General features: G+C 54.4%; 1 protein-coding gene across 1 annotated transcript in view; it reads right to left on the reverse strand.

The window, feature by feature from the left end:
• The window catches only part of SEPTIN9 (septin 9), a 164,592-nt gene extending 159,941 nt beyond the window's left edge, over positions 1–4,651 (reverse strand). Inside the window, exon 1 of the mRNA XM_010596924.3 lies at positions 3,889–4,651. Coding sequence (XP_010595226.2) covers positions 3,889–3,910 — 22 coding nt within the window. The 5' untranslated portion in view covers positions 3,911–4,651. The remainder of the gene's footprint in view (positions 1–3,888) is intronic.
• Between the last annotated feature and the right edge of the window lie 15,375 nt (positions 4,652–20,026).

Here is a 20,026-nt window from a genome sequence, read left to right on the forward strand (position 1 = left end):
TGAGCACTGTGACCTCCTCGCCCCTGGGTGAGTACTCTGTGACCCCCCTCCCCACCGAAGCACTCTGTGACCCCCTCCTCCCTGGGTGAGCACTCTGTGACCCCCTCCCCACCTTGAGCATTCTGTGATGCCCTGCCCCCCCGTGAGCACTCTGTGACCCCTCCCGCCTGGATGAACACTCTGTGACCACCCTGGCTGAACAATCTGTGACTCCCCCTCTCCCCTTGAGCACTCTGTAACCCCCCTCCCCCCGGGTGAACACTCTGTGACCCCCTAGGAGCATTCTGTGACTCTCCCTCCCCCCATAAGCACTCTGTGCCCCCTCCACCCTGGGTGAGCACTCTCTGACCCCCTTCCCCCAGGTAAGTGCTCTGTGACTCCCCCTCGCGTGAACACTTTGTGGCCCCCTCCCCCCTGGGTGAGCACTCTGTGACCCCTTCCCCCCAGCACTGTGACCTCCTCCCCCCCAGCATTCTGTGACTCCCACCCCTCGGGGAGCATTCTATGACTCTCTCCCACCTCTCCATGAGCGCTCTGTGCCCCCCCCAGGGCTCGCATCGGCCAGAAATGTCCCCCTCTCTGCATACAACCCCATTAAGTCCAGATCCCGACCCCACCCCCCCACCCCCCACTCCCCTACCCCCCACCCTCCGTGTGCTGTCCTCAGTGAGCTAGGTTAACGACTCCCCAGTGGAAAGTTCCCTTCTTAAAGATTCTCTCCCTGAAATACAAAATTTTGGAACAAGATAAAACTGCTTAATTTGTAAAAGCCACAAACCAGTGCAGAACCAAAAAAAAAAGAGCCGACCCTGGCTGGAGGGAGAGGCCTTCCGTGCCTCGGCAGCCAGTCACTGCCCGTGACTCATCAGGGCCTGCTGACAAACCCTCGAACCCTGTGGCATTTTCTGGAGAAGGCCAGCCTCACACAGGCCAGGGGTGCCAGACAGCTACATTTGCAAACCAGGGACAGAGAGAGGAGAGAGCAGATCTAAGGACCCCTGAAGGCACAGACACTGGCCCCTAGCCCCTCAGGCAGGACCGGCTCCTCTCCACCGACCCTTTCTGAACAGCTGCAGGACAGCGGCTGCCAGCCTGGGCTGGACACCCTGTAACGCCAGCCCAAGGGGCATGGCCAGCATGGATAGCCCTCTGGAAACCCTAGGGTGGAGAAGTCCGGCCGGGGCAGGCCCCTGTCCCAGGCCCTTGGCCTCTGCTCCCCCAGTCCCACAAGGTGGGGGGTAGGGTTTGGGACAGCTGTCACATACGCCCACCCAATGCTGAGGCCGCAGGGTGTGAGCTGGGAGCCCAGGGAAGGTCGGTGGAAGAGTGAGGCCAACACTTAGAACTCCTGCTGGCGGTGGTGGAGGGGGGTGGGGAGGGAGGACACGCCGCCTGGAGGCCATGCTGGTCCAATTCCCTCACAGGACAGATCAGAAAGCTGTCATTTGGGGCTCAGTTAAGATGTGACCCAGTCTGTGGAGCCAGGGAAATGGCTCAGGTATAACACCTGCAGCCAGCTGTACCTGAGTTTTGAAAAGGAGACTTTCTTTGAATGGAAACATGCCACTTTTGCATCAAGGCCCACCCCAGAGAAGGCCCACTTCACTCCTGGCTGGGCTCAGGGCAGTCGGCAAGTCACAGAATCGACTTTTGCAAAGAGTTTGTTTCATTCATGGAAAGTGCCCGGGGTTGGTTTGCCCATGAGGTCCCAGAGGATTGCAGTCCCTTCCCACCCTTGGAGGGCAGGCACCCCCAACTGTGTGACCTGGATCCCGTGTCCCCTCAAGGTCATCGCCCTGTCCCTGGGCTTGGACATCAGTAAAATGAAGCCCTGCCAGGCCAGGGGAGTGGGCACCCTCCAGGAGGAGGCGCAGGCCTCACGCTCACTGGCCAGGTGCTTGTGGGGTGGTCCATTATGAAAACAGGCCTGGCATAGTCCCTTGTTGCCCCCTGCCCTAAAGCCCAGCCAAAGCCAGGGGACCCTGTCTGTACCCCCACTTGCCCCCAGCCGGCCCACATCACCGAGCTCAAACACAGACTGTTTCTCGTGGGCTGCTGCCCTCCACTGGTCTCCAATGCTGCCCCACCTCCTCCTGCAATCAGTCTGCTGGGCCCATTTGTGCATGCCCACTGGCACACTCACACACACATACACATATTCCTGTACATGCACACGCAGACGTGCAGACATGCACACACATACACACAGTCATACATGCAGACATGCACCCACACATGCCGACATGCACATACATACATGTAGACATGTACAAACATGCACGTACACACAGATGCATGCACGTGCACTACACATATGCACATATGCACACATGCACACATATACACTCATGCACACACATGTACTGTGTGTGCACACATGCTCACATATGCATACCCATGTACTATGTGTGTGCACACATGCTCACACGCACACATCCACTCACGCACTAACACGCATGCACATGTCCACACACAGCCCGTCGGCAGTACTTGGATTGGGTTCCCTCTCCTCTCTGTGGCTGCCCCACAAGTCCTGGCATCACATCAGGGAATTGGATTGGGCCCCGGAGCAGCAGGCAAGGGACCCATCCTTCCAAGCGCCTCTGAGCTGAGGCTCCTTCTCCCATGCTGTCTAGGATGCCTTCCCTACAACAGACCGCGGCCAAAGGCCCTGTGTGGGAGGGACACCTGCAGCCCCATTATGACCCACTGGTCATCTCAGAAGACTGGGAGCCGGAGTGTGGCTCAGGCCCAGCCCAGGATGCAGAAGCACGGAGCGTGGGCTGGTGATGAACTGTAATTACTGAAGACGATGCTGTCAGATGACGGTGACCGCGGCCGTGGCGCACCATGGATAATTGAGGGTCTGATGAGTTCTGCCCTAGAAAACAGGACTTTCTAACTGCGGTGACTGGGGGGGGGCCCTTCCTCTTCGTTTATTGGTTCACCCCCCCACCCCCCCGATTCATGAAGCTGTTCCGCCATGGGACTGCTGACATAAAAGGCCGCTTGGCCTGTCTCTGAGGATTGGGGCCCAGGACTGGGACCCCACAGACACCTGGGGGCTGGTCAGAAACCCGTGAGGTCCCCCCAGCCCAAGAACCACCTGTCCATTCTCACTCCCTGCCCTGAGGTGACATCAGATGCTTTAAACGGGCCTCCGGGCACAGCCCATCTTTATCTCATAATATCCCTCAGCAACTGTTGGTGACCGTCACCCTCCATCACAGGGGTCCCAGGTAACAACAGGACCCAAAAGACACGGCCACCCCCAAGTGAATTTGTCTTGGTTAATTCCAGAAGTTTCCGGCAGAACAGGACACGCTTTCTCTGCTGTGCGTGCGAGAGTACACGCACGCGCATACACACGCACACACGCCCAGCTCATCCAAGCACCGGGAGCTTCCCCCTCTGTAATCAACTCCCAGGATGGCACAGAAATGCTATTTCAGAGAGAGGCAAGGAGGCCTTGAAGACAGACTTCGGCTGGCAGCAAAAAAAACAAACCACACAGTGGACAAACAAACCACCCACCCGGCGTCCCAAACCCGCACGCCAGAGGCAGGTCCCCCCACCCTCTTCCCGGATTTCGGCGCCGACAGTCTCGGCATTCACAGTTGTCTTCAGATGCAGAAAGGCACGCTGGAGAAGGAACGAGAAATCACCAGGGGAGCAGACAGCAGAGTTTAAATAACACCCAGGCTTAGCAGAGCCAAGCTTGCAGAACAATGTTCGGGCCAACAAACTCAGAATGGCCACAGGGAAAAGAAGTGTTCCTACAAAGATGAGCCAAAGTGGCCCTTGGGTGTCCTGAAGCACAAACCAAGGGCCCAGTTCAGGGGCCGGAGGCGGAAGAGGAGGAAATGGGAAAGGCGCGTTGGTGCCTACCTGTGATCCGGTCTCTCTCCATTACCACGGATAAATTTAACCGGAGGCGGGAGTCCCGGCGTCCTTCGTTGCAGAGCGTCCTCCCTTCCTCACCCCCGTGGCTCTCCCTCTTTCTGCCTCCTCCTCCACTCCTCCTCCTCCAAAAACACCCTTTGTCTGGTCTAATTTCTTCAATCTGTTGCAATCACAGATGTATCCAAATTACCACATTTCCATGTGCTGATCATATGCTTGTGCTCCAAACTGAAGGAGCATTGTCTCTTTGCAACAGGAGGAAAAAGGGAGCAGGAGAGAAAGAAAAAAGGCAGAGGAGGAGAGAGAGCAGACACGGGCCCTGGAAGAGTCCACGGTCCTCCCCACGCACGAGCTGGGCGGCTGGCTCCCGAGCTAGCCAGCGAGCGGTGGCTTTGCGAGCGGTGACCTCAGAGGTGCAGCTTCCGGCCGCGCAGCCTCTTCTCTCCACCCCCTCCAGCCCCCTCCACCCCGAGCCTCTGCTCCGTTTTAATATCCACTTGGAGATGCTTAACTTAGCCTCTTGGAAACCAACTCCCAGAGTCAAATTCCTGGCGACTCTCAAAGTCTTTCATTTTCCTGGTCCGGCGATCCTTTGGTGGAAGCGTTTAAAAAGCCCAGTTCCTGCGAGCCTGCTGGCCGCCGTTCGCCAGGGCCAGACGGGAGGGAGGGAGGGAAGGATGCCGCACCCCAGCCCCCGAGGAGGCTCAAGAGCACCTGCCCGGAGCAGTCACCCCTTCGGATGGACGCCCCAAGTGTCCCATCAGCCTGCGGTGACAAAGGCAGCTGGCTGTCCCCGCCCCACCAGAGAGGCGAGGAGGACGGAGACTTCCTGGAAGATTCCGACCACAAGCTCATGAGTCAGTGAGTCTCGGCTGTCCCCTGGGAAGGGAAGTCTCCTGAAGGCCACTGGCCCCAGACACAGCGCCTCTTGGGAGCAGGGTTGGGGTGGGGGCTCGGCGTTGGTCCCACCTGCTCACCTGGGGTCCCCACCCGCAACTGGTCAGAGTCAGGCCAGGTCGATGGGCAGGGGGGTGACACTGCATGCCTCTGGGCCTGGGGGGCACCCTCTGTCCTTTCAGCTTCACCTTTTGGGGTCCAACTGGTGGCCCTCCGCCGGACACACAGAAGGGCTTTGTTAGCTGGACAGTTTAATGAAAACGAGTTTTCCGTACCAATCTTTAATACTCAGGGGATTTTGCTGAGAAGGCCAGATTTTCAGCCTCTGTTGAAAAAGGCAGGGCACATGGCAATCTTGGAGACACCGCCCTGCTGGCTGCATGGGCTGGCTTGAGTAGTATTGCTCCATAGATGAATCACACATTTTCTGATCCCCACGGCTCAAACGGTTAACGCTTGCCTGCTAACCAAAAGGGAAGTTTCCAGTCCACCAAGAGGTGCCTCAGAAGAAAGTCTTGGCAATCTATTTCTGAAAATTCAGCCATTGGAAACCCTATGAAGCACAGTTCTACTCTGACACACATGGGGTCACCATGAGTCAGAATCGACTCAACAGCAACTGGGAGTTTTTTATGGTCTCTTTACTCGTTTCCATTATTTGATGGGGTGGGGTGGAGGGGGCTAAATCTATAATCCCTGCCCTAGGCAGCCAAATGAGCCGTGTGTCATCAGGCACAGCCTTGCTCCCTTACAAATGACAGAGTCAAAGGACCTGAGAGCTGCTTCAGACCAGGGTCCCCAGCCCCTGCCTGCCCAGGACAGGACCCCACGTCCTCTAGGCAGCAAGGCCATCTTCTCAGGGTGGGGACAATGTCTAGCCTCTGGGAGACAACCAACAGCAACCACCACCTGCTAGCAGGGCCTAGAGGAGCACCCCAAAGGGAGGATGATGGCAGCATCTCAGCCAAGAGGAGGCCTTAGGGCTCTGGGCACTGTTGCCCACTGAATAATGCCCCAAAGATATCAGGTCTTAACCCCTGGAACCTACAATGTGATCTTATTTGGAAACAGGTTGGTTGCACACGTGATCACGTTAAGGATCTCCAGATGGGGTGATTACTCTGTATTACCTGCGGGGGCCCTAAACGCCATCGTTGCTGTTGTTGTTGCTATGTTGTTGTTGGGTGCCCTCAAGTTGGTTCTGACTTAGAGTGGCCCCATGTGACAGGGCGGAACTGCTCCATAGGTTTTCTAGGCTGTAACCTATCGGATCCCAACTCATGGAACGCCCTGTGTGTACAGTAGAACGGCACCGCAGGGTTTTCACAGCTGTGACCTTTCAGAAGCAGATCACCAGGCCTGTCTTCCAAGGCACCTCTTGGTGGGCTTGAACTGTCAAACTTTGGGCTACTAGTCCAGTGCTTTACCATTTGCAAAAGAAGCCCTGGTGGCACAAACAGTTAAGCGCTGGATTTGAACCCGCCACTCAGTGGGAGAAAGACGTGGCAATCTGCTTCTGTAAAGATTATAGCCAAGAAAACCCTATGGGGCAGTCCTACTTTGCAAACACGGGATCGTTAAGAGTAAAATGGGCTTTGATGGCACCTAACAGCAACCGTTTGCACCACCCAGGATTTCCTTGTTGCTGTTGGGTGCCTTCAAGTTAGTTCCGAATTATAGCGACCCTATATGACAGCCATGGAAGCAGCAGTCAAGAAATCAAAAGACGCATTGCATTGGGCAAATCTGCTGCAAAGGACCTCTTTAAAGTGTTGAAGAGCAAAGATGTCACCTTGAAGACTAAGGTGCCCCTGACGCAAGCCATGGTATTTTCAATCACATCATAGGCATGTGAAAGCTGGACAATGAATAAGGAAGGCCGAAGAAGAGTTGACGCCTTTGAATTGTGGTGTCAGCGAAGAATGTTGAATATACCGCGGACTGCCAGAAGAAGGAACAAGTCTGTCTTGGAAGAAGTGCAACCAGAATGCTCCTTAGAAGCAAGGACGGCGAGACTGCGTCTTACATACTTCGGACATGTTGTCAGGAGGGATCAGTTCCTGGAGAAGGACATCATGCTTGGCAGAGTACAGGGTCAGCGGAAAAATGGGAGATCCTCAGCGAGGTGGACTGACGCAGTGGCTGCAACAGTGAGCTCAAGCATAGCAACGATTGTAAGGATGGCGCAGGGCCGGGCAGTGTTTCGTTCTGTTGTGCACAGAGTCGCTATGAGTCGGAACTGACTCGACGGCACCTAGCAACAACAACAACATGCGACCGAGTAGGACTGCTCCATAGGGTTTTCTACGCCGTAACCTATAGGATACCTATGAGTCGGAATCGACTTGACGGCATACAACAACAATTTTTACAGAAGGAGCTCTGGTGGCACAGTAGTTGAAGTGCTCGGCCACTAACCAAAAGTTGAAAGTTGGTACCCACCAGCTGCTCCGTGGGAAAAAGATGCAGCCACCTGCTTCCGTAAAGATTAAAAAAAAAAACCAGTAAAAATTATAGCCTTGGAAATCCTATGGGCCAGTCCTACTGTGTCCTATAGGGTCTTATGAGTCAGAAGCAACTCAGCAGTAACGGGTTTTTTGAACCTTTATTGGAGCAGATCACCAGGTCTTTCTCGCACAGAGCCACTGGGTGGGTTCAAACCTCCAACCTTTGGGTTAGCAGCTGAGTGCTTAATTGTTTGTGCCACCAGGGCTCCTCTGAGGAACTTCCTGCTGGTATTGAATTTAGAAACTACAGGAAAAGGCTAAAGAAGGAACATTTTAATCCTACATGGGATTCTCCAGCACCAACTCCCACTGTGGCCAGCCCGAGGCCTCCAGGCCAAAGGCCTGGGCTGGCCAGGGGGTGGGCCGAGGGGCTGATCACCCCTGCAGCCTCACTGTTAAGCTCTGGCCGCGTTGCTGTGGCTGGTGCAGCTGCTGAGCTGACCTGGGTTTTACACGGCAGAGTCTAGCGCCAGCTCCGCTTCCCCAGCCGTGCTGAAAACTCCACGCATTCTGGTCCAGGCGGGGGAGAATTTGAAACAGAAAACCTGGCAGCACCGGCTGGCTCCTACCAGGCCTGAGTGAGTCACGAGCCTGGCTGAAGGGGTGAGGCTGGGGCTGTTTGTTGGCAGGGTGGGAGGCTGATCCCTTGCTGCTCACAGCCTCAGGGCAGCACCCCTCAGCTCCAGGACTGTCCAGACTGTGTCCGGAAGTGGGTTCCCCTTTGCTCCTCCCTCAAGAAGAGCAAGATAGAAGGACTCTGTGGTTCTGTAAAGCTCCACAAACTCCATGAGCCATCCTGCAGTGAGGCGGGCTGTTGGCTCTGTTTAACCCGGCATTTCCCAAATGGGACCAATGCTTGCCCCCACCCATCCGGGGGAGACAGGACTCCTAGGGCCACAGCTTCCAGAAACTCTGCTTGGGCCAGTCCACAAGCTCAATTCCCCAGCACCCCAGCCTGCCCACATCCTGAGGGTGAGCACTGGTACCCAACCACCCGCTCTGAGAGTTCTCAGGGCCGCCTCCTAGCCCTTCACCCTGCAGCCCCGCACCCATGACCCACATACCCCTTCCCTGTGACATCACCAGCACCAGTTTCCAATCTTAGCCCAAATCGCAGCATGGGAAGGCTGGAGTCCCAAGACAGGAATGTGAGTGCGCTGCCCAGGAAATGTGGTGTTAGCCCTGCTTTGCTCGGCTCAGGGGCAGTTTTTGGAAAAGGCTCTGTTCTCAAGCTCAAATACCTCCTCCATCAGGAAGCCTTCCCTGACTGCCCTCCCTCTTCTCCAGCTCCAGACGCAGCCTGCCATCAGGGCCTTCTTGCTACCTATTTCACTCCTCAATGGAAATAGCACCCCTAACTTTAAATGTCTACAGACCGAGCCCCAGCTCCCACGTGGAGCAAAAGTAAAAGGGAGGGCGGGAGGGCCCACTTCTGGTTTGCCATCTACCTCTCCAGCGGATTCAGGCAGAGCAGCCACCTGGGCTCTTCGGCCAAGGCCCAGGGAAGGCTTTTTTGCAATTACCCAGAGTAAAGAGTTCGGTCCCACCCCTGGGGGCACATAGCCTGGGGCTGGCGGACCCCAGGACCACCCTGGACACCCACGCTTCTGCCCACTCCAGGATGCACAATCGTGTGGTGTCCCAGCACCCACCTGGGAGAGGGCAAAAAAGCAAGAGGTGTTTCCCAGCGTGCCCTGGGCCAGGAGCCCCAGAACCCAGGAAGGGGACGCAGCTAGGGCTCAGATATTGGGCCATCTGCCACCGCCCCCTTCCCTAACACAAAGCCCATTAAACCAAACCTTTTGCTGTTGAGTTGATTCTGACTTACAGTAACCCTGCAGGACAGAGTAGAAACACCTCATAGGCTTTCCAAGGCTGTAAATCTCTATGGAAGCAGACTGCCACTTTTTTAAAATTGTGCTTTAGGTGGAAGTTTACGGAGCAAATTGGTTTCTCTTTAAACAATTAATACCCATACTGTTCTATGACATTGGATCCAACCCTGTGACGTGGTCAACACTCTCCCCTTCTAGACCTTGGGTTCCCCATTTCCATTCATCCAGCTTTCCTATCCTGTCCCGCCTTCTCATCCTTACCCCTGGGGTGGTGTGCCCATTTAGTCTCGTATACGTGCTTGAACTACGTACTATTATTTGTTTTATGGGCCTGTCTAATCTTTGACTGAAGGGTGAACCTCAGGAGTGCCTTCGGTACTGGGTTAAAACGGTATCAAGGGGCCATACTCTTGAGGTTTCTCCAGTCTCTGTCAGACCAGGAAGTCTGGTCTTTTTTTGTGAGACTGCCACATCCTTCTCCCTTGAAATGGCTGGTGGGTTCGAGCCAACAACCTTTAGGTTATTAGCAGAGTGCGTAACCACCGCATCACCAGAGCTCTTTTTGGGGCCCATACTCACATTAAAAAATGCCTTTTCCGTTCCTTGCCTGTTTGCTGCCATACCTGCCAGCGGGCGGGCAGCGGGCTAAGATCCTCCAGGGCCAGCCCCAGCCTGGGCTTCTGCAGCCTGTGGGGCAAGAAGGATCAGGGCCTGCTGTATTCCTCTCCCGAACCTTCCCTCCACTTTTTATTGTGCCTCAAGGTTCGATATTCCTGAATAAACACCATCAGGCTCCTCTGTGCCCTGGGGGCTGCTGCAGGGTTACTGGTACAAACGCTGGCCGGCCGGAGGGCTTGTTGCTCTGGGAGGTCTTCCAGGTCAATGTGGAGGGAACAGAGACAACGGGGAGAAGCAGCCCAGTGGGAGGCTCCACCATTAACCGGCCTCAAGCTCTGCCATCCATCCCACTCCAGCCCGACCAAAGCCAGAGCTGGCAGCTGCCTGCTAAAGGAGGCCCCAACCATCTGCGGAGCGTAAGGGGGGACCTGGGGGTGTAGATAGAGGCCATGGTCTTTGGTAGACTTTGCTGCAGAGCCCTGAAGTTTAACTTTGCCCGAGCAGACTGGAAACTTCCAGAAGAGTTGGTATTGTTCACTTTCTACCACCCACCAGAGCCCAACATTCTGTCCACTGAATGGTGTTGTTGTTCAGTGCCTTTGAGTCCATTTTCAACTCACAGCAACCTCATGTAGCGCAATGGTTCAGCACTCGGCTGCTAACCGAAAGATTGGTGGCAGTTTGAACCCCTCTAGCAGCTCGGTGGGAGAAAGACCTGGAGATCTGCTTCCATAAAGATTACAGACTAGGAAACCCTATGGGGCAGTTCTATTCTGTCACCTGGGGTCACTATAAGTCCACTCAGTAGGCGCCCAATAAATGTTTGCTGGATGAACAAACGAATTGGGGATCCGATCTGTAGATTAACCAGCCCAGCGCTGCCCAGCAGAACTTTCTGCAATGACGTAATGTTCTATATCTGCCGTGTTCATTACTGGCAGCCACAAGTGGTGAGTGCGTGCTCGAAACGTGATGAGTCCTACTGAAAAACTGAATTTCTAGTTTTCTTTTTTTTTTTTTTTTTTTACCATTCAGTGATTTAACTTTAAATGGCCACAGGTGGCTGGTGGCTATCAAACTGGACACAGCAGACCCAAATCTTCTGCTCCTTTTCCTCCTCCTCCTCCCAGGAGACTGCATTTCCCTTGAATTTCTTACCCAGAACAGGGAACAGGGAGAAAGTCACTTTGCCACTCTTTAGCTAAGGCCCCCCCCGCCCCCCAAAAAAGGCTGAGGTTCCTATTTTAGTTTTTGGCAGATCCACCCCAAGCTTCTACCACTGAGTTCAACTGAACAATATTAACTGACAGCTGCTGGGTGCCATTGAGTCCCTGGGTGGTGCAAACAGTTACACGCCTGGCTACTAACCGAAAGGTACGCAGTTTGAACCCACCCAGAGGTGCCTTGGAAGAAAGGCCTGGTGATCTGCTTCTGAAAGATCACAGCCATAAAAACCCTATGGAGCATGTTCTACTCTGCACACATGGGGTTGCCATGAGCTGGAGTCAGCTCGACAGCAGCTGGCTTGGTTTTTGGTTTGTCGTGTGCTGTGAGACCACCCCTGCCCGGCTTCAGTCTATAGGTGCAGAGGCCAACCTGCTAGAGGAGGTGTGACAGGTTGAGCCAAAGCTTCCGTCGAGTCCAGCTAGGGCTTGTTCTACAATGTCCTAAAACTGTAGCCCTCCAGGGAGTCCAGAATTCTGGGAGTAAGGAGGGAAGAAGCAGCCTGGAAGGGCAGGTCGGGGCCAGGCTGGAAGCATCTTGACCCTCCTACCCAGGGTTTAGGTTTTATTCTGAGAGAAAAGGACACCAAAGTTCTTTAAGTAAGAGGACCCTATTTCCAAATAAGGTCACATTCTGAGGTTCTAGGTGGACCTGAGTTTTGGGGGGACACTATTCAGCTCACTACAGAGGGAGGAGGCTGGGACTGGAGATGAGGCTATGAACCCCAGAGGTAACTGAAGGAGGGAAAGCAGAACTCAGCGATACACCTGGTTCGGGGGCAGAAGGAGTGGACTCCAGGGATCCCAGCCAGGGGACTGACCCCCAGGCCAGCTGGGCTGCAGGGAGGAGGGGAAGCTCGCTGCTTGGATCTCAGTCCCGGGCACAACTGAGGAGAAAAGCTGTGTGCTACATGGGAACCAAGGCAAAGGTCCACAGGAGACTGCAGTCTGGAAGGCGGCTGCCCCAGGGAGCTGCCTGGGTCACAGAAAGTTGGCGTGTGTAGGACAATAAACTAGAAGGCCACTTGGGAGGGCGATATGGCAACATTCAGGGCTGAGGGCCAGCATCCCCATAGCCCAGCCGACCCACCTAGGGAAACACCCACACACAGAACTGAACTGCCCAGTAGCTCTGTAGCGGGGAACACTTGTCCACCATGTCCACCAACAGGCCAACAGAATGAGACTCTGCATCTCCACGGTCAAAATAAACAAACCAAAGTTAAGGGGACCTGCTCAGATAAACCTGAAAACCATTACACTGTGTGAAACAGCTAAGAGCAGAAGCTGACTCCCAGTAGGACACCATTTATATGATGCTGCCTGGGTGATTCTAGTAGTTGCCATGTTCCACTTCCATCTGAAAGGTCGGAGGTTCAAGTCCAACCAGAGGCACCTCAGAAGAAAAGCCTGGCGACCTGCTTCCCCAAAAAATCAGCCATTAAAAACCCCATGGAACCCAGTTCTACTCTGACACACGTGGGGTCACCAGACAATAGACAAGATGACACACATTGTTCGGAGGCATAGGGCACACTACAGACACACCACCGGCAACGACAGCTTCTACGCTCAGCAGGGTAGTTACCTCAGTGACGGGCGCAGGGGGCACAGGAAGTCATACAGAGGAGTGAGCTATGCTTGTGATGCCTTATTTCTTAAGCTGGATGGCGGGTGCACTGGTGTTTTGTTATTTTATCACTACTTTTTTTACATGTCTAAAAATCCGATTAAAAAAAGGACAGAAGGCATGTGAGCTCGTCACAGGGTTAAGGGTGGGTGTAGGTTTGGGCGCATGGACCGTGGCTCTCTCGGACTCACGTCAGGAGATGCTAGAAACATCTCCAGTCCAGCCTCATGAAGGCGTGACTTAGAAACTTGAAATAGAGGGGAAAGGGGGCTGCCCCTTTGCCCTCCAGGGAGGGAGGCAGGAGCAGGGTCCTGGGCCAACTGGCCAGAGGGCGCAACAGAGAGGCCGAGCGGGCTGAGAGGGGGACGGGCAGGGGCTTCAGACGGGATGCTACCAAGGTCAGAGGGACTGGGGCCCGAGAGGCTGGGGACCCAGGGAATGGCCCCTGCCTGGACTTCGCAGCAGGGAGGCCAAGTACCAGTGAGCAGAGCTGAAGACCAGGAAAGGGTGTCTCAGAGCCCGCAGGGGCCCATGGGGGAGGGTTTTGTGTGTCAGCAGGCGGTCCCATCACAAAACCCACATTGGGGCTTCGGGAAATTATGCCTCAGGCTTCCAAGCCAAGCTGAGGCCCAGCCGCCAAGTGCTGACGGCACAGAACTGGCCTGTGTGCACACAGGGCCCACAGCCAGGGAGGCTGCATGCACCCAAGCCGGAGTCGCCCACTGCCAGACACACCCCACCCCCAGCATGAGGCTCCACAAGCCCACCACCCCAGAGGGCTGCCCCAAGCCCTAGCCCACCAATGAGAAGGAGGGGAGGGAGAGGCAGACCAGCCTCAGGGGCCAGGCCCCCTGAGCTTTGGTTCGCCAAGAAAAGGTCCCCAGAAACCCACCATGGCAGTTACACCCCAGTGGTTAGGGCCAGCATGGCCGCAGTGGGCGGAGCTCTGGCTTAACCAGGATCTGGAATCATGGAGCCACCCCAGAGCCAATCCTGGTTCCAGCCTGCACCACCAGGGGCCTTGCACACAGGCGGCACGGCTACACGCCATCCCACATCACCCACATGCTATGCACATGCCATCCACACCACCCTATAAAGAACAGCCCCTCAGCAGCCCCCGCCAGGGAGAAGTAGGCTTCGGAGCATCTGGGCAAGGAATTCTGGGGTTTCAGGGAGCGGCCACAGGCGTCTGTGGGTACTGAACCCTCACAGAGGTGGCCAGACAGAGCTGCCTGCAGTCCCGGCCCTTCCAGGCCACCCCCACACCCTCAGCACTCACATCACCCCCTCGGTACCCGTCTCTCTGAGTTTCCCTCTGTGCTGCCCACCTGGTCCTCTCCCTCGGCCTGGGAGTGGCCACCTGCAGAAACAGCCTGGGTTCCCCCCGACCCCCCACCCAGGGACCATCTCGGCCAGAGCTAAGTCGGAGCCACCGCGTCCAGAGCCATCACAGGCAGCGTCTCCTGGGCAATGGACAGATGGCCCCACTCACCAAAGAAGGCCAGTAAGGATTCAGATCCTGGCCCGAAGGGCAAAGGGGGTCCAGGCAGATGAAGTCACTTACCGGGACCAGTTGAGTCACCAAGCCTCCGTAGACGGCCACTGGAGGTCCGCGTGACTCCTGCAGACAAGAAGGCAGAGGGCAAAGGTCACATGAGGCCACTGGGGCTTCCCCTCCTGGGGGACAGTGAATGCCAGGTGTGGGCTCTGCTCCTGCCAGGTGGTCCAGAACCAGATCTCGGCCTTCTGGGGCCAGAGGCCTGAATCCTCCCAGGGAACAGCTGCATCAGGACCAGCAGGCATCAGCACCTGGAGTGATGACAGCCACGGCCAGGCCCCGACCACACCCTCCGCATGCGTCCCCTCCCCCGATCCTCACTGCCCAGTGTGCAGGTTGGGGAGCTGTACCTCCCCGGGGTGGGGTAACTTGCCCAAGGCTCCTAGGAGGTGACCCCATGTCCATGAAACCCCAAAGCCTGGGCTCTGCTCAAGACTATCTGCCTGAAGGAGAGAGGTCACGACCTCGCTCTGCACAGGCAGGCTCCCCTCGGATACTGCAAGCCCACCTGATTTGTGAACCAGGGTTTCCCTACACTGGGGTCTGTAATACAGGCAGCCCTGGCCTCTTGCTCCCAGGACTGGTGGAGCCCACTGGACCCAGAAAGGGTGGGAGAGGTACAAGCAGAGGCCAGGATTAAACCACCCCCATGCTGCGCACGCTCCCTCAGCGGCACACGCCCTGGCGGAATTCGCTCTCTGGAGAGGGTCTGTAAGCGAGTCTGAGCTCTGGGAGGTCTTTTGGGGGGTGAAGCCGAGCAGGCCACCGGGGGCGGCCATGGCAATAGCAGGCACCATCTACAGCTGCCAGGTCACAGCACTCTGGGGTGTCTCCGCTGGGCAAGGCCACTCCCCTGTCCTTCAGAGAGCTATAGGGGCACCCCAAGTCAGTGCAGCAGGAGTCAGACCCCCCAGACAGCAGGAGCTGGAGAAGGACCTGCACCTGGGGGGGCCCAGGTTAGGCTCTGACCCCTTCCTGCAGCCTCCTCTATCTGATGCCCCCAGGCTGTTGGGGTCAAAGGTGTTGCACCCCCAGAGAGGCCACTGCAGCATGCATGCATTCATTCGTTCATTCCACAAGTGACCAGCAGGGCTGAATGCCACCAGCATCCTTTCTAAAGAACCTGGAGCCCCAAGCAGGGTGGCCAGCTGAGTCGGCCTTCAGGTCCAGCTCCCTGGGGACGCCCACTCTCTTCACAACTGCAGGATGCTGGATTTGGCAAAGGACTCAGGTAACGGTCAACTGAATGGGGCAATTCATCCTTTAGGGACCTGGTATCAGCCGAGCACCTGCCAAGAAACCTGGACCTCTCGAGGTGCCAGGGAGGACCCCGAGACTGACCCACAGTGGAAAGTAAGAGAATTGGAAACATTTATGGCACTCTAGGGATGGCGGGGGCCGAGCTGAGCCTTGAAGGAGAGGCCACTGACCACAGTGCTTAGGTCAGGCCACAGCCTTCTACACAGTCTCCTCCTCAGCCCAGCAAAAACCCAAAACCCACTGCCATCAACCGCACAGCGACCCCACAGGACAGAGAAGAACTGCTCCATAGGGTTTCCAAGGCTGTAAATCCTTACAGAAGCAGACTGCCACATCTTTCTCCAGCAGAGTAGCTGGTGGGTTCCAGCTGACAACCTTTCGATTAGTAGCTGAGCCCCACTAAAAAAAAAAAAGTTGCTGTCAGCTCGACTCTGACTCATGGCAACCCCACATATATGTGAGTAACTGTGCTCCATGAGGTTTTCAGTGACTGATTTTTCAGACATAGATGGCCAGGCCTTTCTTCCAAGGGACCTCTGCCTAGACTCGACCCTTATAATCTTATGGTTAGCAGCCAAGCACATTAACCGTTTGGACCACCCATTGACTCCTAAGGCAGATACTACTACCATTTCACAGATGAGGAAAGTGAGGCTCAGAGAGTTAAGCTACTTGTCCAAGGCCACCCAGCTGCTGAGTGGCGGGTCTGGGACTCTCCAGATAGCAGAAGAAACATCTGCTCACTGCTTGGAGACAAAAACCTCATCCTTGGGGACTGTATGAGTCTCCTAGGGCTGCTTTGACAAAGGACCACAAACCTGGTGACTTCAAACAACAGAAATCTATTCTCTCACAGTTCTGGTGGCCAGAAGTCCAAAATCAAGGTGTGGACAGGATCACCCTCCCTCTGAAGGCTCTAGGGGAGGGTCCTTCCTTGTTTCTTCCAGGTTCTGGTGACTCCTGGTGGTCCTTGGCTTGTGGCAGCATCACTCCAACCTCTGCCTCTGTCTTCATGTGAACTTCTCCTCTGTGCCTTTTCTTCTGTCTCTTACAAGGACACTTGCCACTGGATAAGGGCCAACTGGAGAATCCAGGATCCTTGCCTTATTTACATCTGCAAAGTTCCTTTTTTCAAAGAAGGTCACAAACAGCTTCCAGGTGTTAGGGCATGGATATATCTTTTTGGGGTCACCATTCAGAAGGATTCTATAGACAAAATATTGAATGACACAGGAAGCATCAAAAGAAGATGGAAGGAAAACATGGAGTCACTGTACCAAAAATATTTGGTCAACGTTCAACCAAGTATCATCAAGAACCGAAGGTAGTGAGGGAAGAAGTCCGAGTTGCACTGAAGGCATTGGCACAAAACAAGGCTCCAGGAATTGACCGAATACCAATTGAGATGTTTCAACAAATGGATGCAATGTTGGAAGCACTAGCTTATCCATGCCAGGAAATTTGGAAGACAGCAGCCTGGCCAACCAACTGGAAGAGACTCATACTTGTGCCCATTCCAAAGACAGGTGATCCCACAGAATGCAGAAATTATCGAACAATATCATTAATATCACACGCAAGTAAAATTTTGCTGAAGATTATTCAAAAACAGTTGCAGCAGTACATCGACAGGGAGCTGCCAGAAGTTCATGCCGGATTCAGAAGAGGATGTGGAACGAGGGATATCATTGCTGATGGCAGGTGGATCTTGGGTGAAAGCAGAGAATAGCAGAAAGACGTTTACCTGTGTTCTATTGACTATGCTGAGGCATTTGACTGTGTGGATCATAATAAATTATGTATAACATTGTGAAGAATGGGAATTCCAGCACACTTCATTGTGCTCATGCAGAACCTGTACACAGACCAAGAGGCAGTCATTCAAACAGAACAAGGGGATACTGTGTGGTTTAAAGTCAGGAAAGGTATGCATCAGGGTTGTAACCTTTCACCATAATTATTCAATCTGTATGCTGAGCAAATAAATAATCCAAGAAGCTGGAGTATGTGAAGAACGGGGCATCAGGATTGGAGGAAGATTCATTAACAACCTGCGTTGTGCAGATGGCACCACCTTACTTGCTGAAAGCAAAGAGGACCTAAAGCACTTACTGATGAAGATCAAAGACCACAGCCTTCAGTATGGTGCCTTGGAAGAAAGGCCTGGCTATCTACTTCCAAAAAATCAGCCATTGAAAAAGTTATGGAGCACAGTTCCACTCTGACACACATGGGGGCGCTGTGAGCACACAAGGACAACCATATAAGGATTACCATCATCTGTGCCACAAAGGCAGGCACACAGGCACACACGCACACACACACACAGTGAGCTATGCAGACATCCAGCTGTCCAGGGAAGGAGTGGCACCAGTAGGAGACATCTGCGTCCATTAGTCCAATGTGCCCCCAGTATGGAAACAGAATGGGGTGAGGGACAGACAGACAGCCCATCCCAGAAGGAGCAGGCCAAACATTCCTGGGGACTTCAGTCACTTCCGCCCAACACTGATGTCTCTGCAGGGGGTGCCGGGACCCCTGCCTTCCTCCTGGATCAGCTGGCCACGGCTCCTGCCTCCCGCCCTCTGGCTTCCAGGCAAAGGTGAGGAAAAAGGGGATGCTCTCTGCCCAAACCCCAGGGTGGGGGTGGAGACATGGTAACGAGCAAAACAGCATGTCTTGGATTTCTCGGGTGGGGTTTTTGTTTTATTTACACTGTTTATTTTGCGCATTTCCCAAAACACGTGTCTGGTGCTAGGCAACCCCTGGCACAGAGAAGAGGCAAACCTGCTCCGTTAATAAGGGAAGGAGCGGAGCCATACCCTGAGAATGCCCCGTGCCCTCACAGACACTCCACCCCCAGGGAGAGACCCCTGGCCAAAGGCAGCTCACATTCGGATCCTCGGGGCTAATTCCCAGCCAAGAAAAGCCTCCAAGATATCTAGTGACTCAGTCATTCCAGTTAAGAATGGAGCTATTTTTATGTCAGTTTAAAATAAAACCTATTCGGAAAGAGAGACGATTTGAAACTCAGCTGTCTGGAGTGATTCCAGACCAAATCATTGGAGTTCACAAAGGCAGAGGCAGCAGGAAAGCCCAGAGTCAGACTGGCTTTGGAGCCTAGAACCCGCCAAGCACTAGCTTGCCCTGTCTGAGCCTCTGTTTCCTGGTCTGCAGAGCGGGCACAGAGGTGGCGTTGACTCACAGGTTACTGTGATTCAGTGAGGTTACACTTCCTTAAGCGCGTAGCACGGTGTCCGGCGTAAAGTAAACACTCGATAACTGATGTTGGTGTTACTCACGGCAGCTGAGCACACCAGCCTACTAGGAGTGAACAAAGCTTGGCTGCCCTGCGCTGATGCATTTTAACAAAATGTAAGTTATAAACCCAGACAAGGACACTGCTAACCCCCAAGAAAGGCCACTAGGACTTCTACTCAGCTCCCTCCCAAATCGAAAGTCAAAAACCAAACCCATCGCCATCGAGTCCACTCCGACTCCTAGCAGCCCTATAGGACAAAGGACAACTGCCCCATAGGGTTTCCAAGGAGTACCTGGTGGATTTGAACTGCTGACCTTTTGCTTAGCAGCCGAGCTCTTAACCACCATGCCACAGGGTTCCATATCTCCCAAATCAGGGGAGTCAAAAATGGCCCAAGCCCTCCAGGGAGGAAGTGTACATTAGAGGAAGTTGGGTGGTTCCCTTGATCCATAAAGAAGTCTGGACTTGGGAAGCTCAGAATGTTGGTGATCCCCAAGCCTGGCTGCTCCAGAACCTCCCCACCTGGCATTCATGCTCACCTAGGCCAGGGCAGAGGCCATTGTGTAAATATTAACAGACCTCAGGCCAGTGCCAAACATCATTAAGATGTAATATGCCAAGGCCACAAGATTAAAACATGCTTTAAGTGAGACTGGGCAAAAGGCAGCAGAGGGTGACCAACCGGGGGCTTCCGTCGGCCAGCGTCCGGAACAGAAAGAGAGCGCAGATTTCAAAAACAGGATGGAAGATGACCAGAGAAGAGCCTCCCTGGTCCTCAAGAGAAGGAGGATGACCGAGGCTGGAGAAGGGACCTGGGATAGATAACCTGTGAAGTGGTCTCCTGGTAGGATGAGCTTTGGGATCACGCAGCCATGGCTGCAGGCCTGGTGGGAGCGCTTCCCAGCAGGCAGGGGAATCCTTCCAGGTAAACTAGCTGGTGGGTCTTCCCCACAAGTCTGCCAGCTGCAACCCCACCTGAACACAGCAGCCTTGCAGACAGATGCCCAGACACCTAGCTAGTGGGTTTTTCCCTGTGCATATAATTTGGGTAAGCTGGAGAGGAGAGAGTAAGAGTACAGTCGGCATGGAGGCCTCTTATTTTTTTCTTCCCACGGATCCCAGTAAATTACAAGGTTGAAATGGTTAAACAGCCACTGAGAATCAAAACAGAATCTCTGACTTTATGTCTCACCGCTGTCATTAGTATCATCCTTATTACAACCACAGAGCCATGCACCACACCTGCTCTCTCGTCATTGGGTCATTTCAGACCCTTTCTGGAAGGCTGAGCCACGGTTCCCACTCACAACCCCAGAAGGGCTCCAACATC

Source organism: Loxodonta africana, chromosome 18 (assembly GCF_030014295.1).
Source record: "Loxodonta africana isolate mLoxAfr1 chromosome 18, mLoxAfr1.hap2, whole genome shotgun sequence".
Taxonomy (NCBI): domain Eukaryota; kingdom Metazoa; phylum Chordata; class Mammalia; order Proboscidea; family Elephantidae; genus Loxodonta; species Loxodonta africana.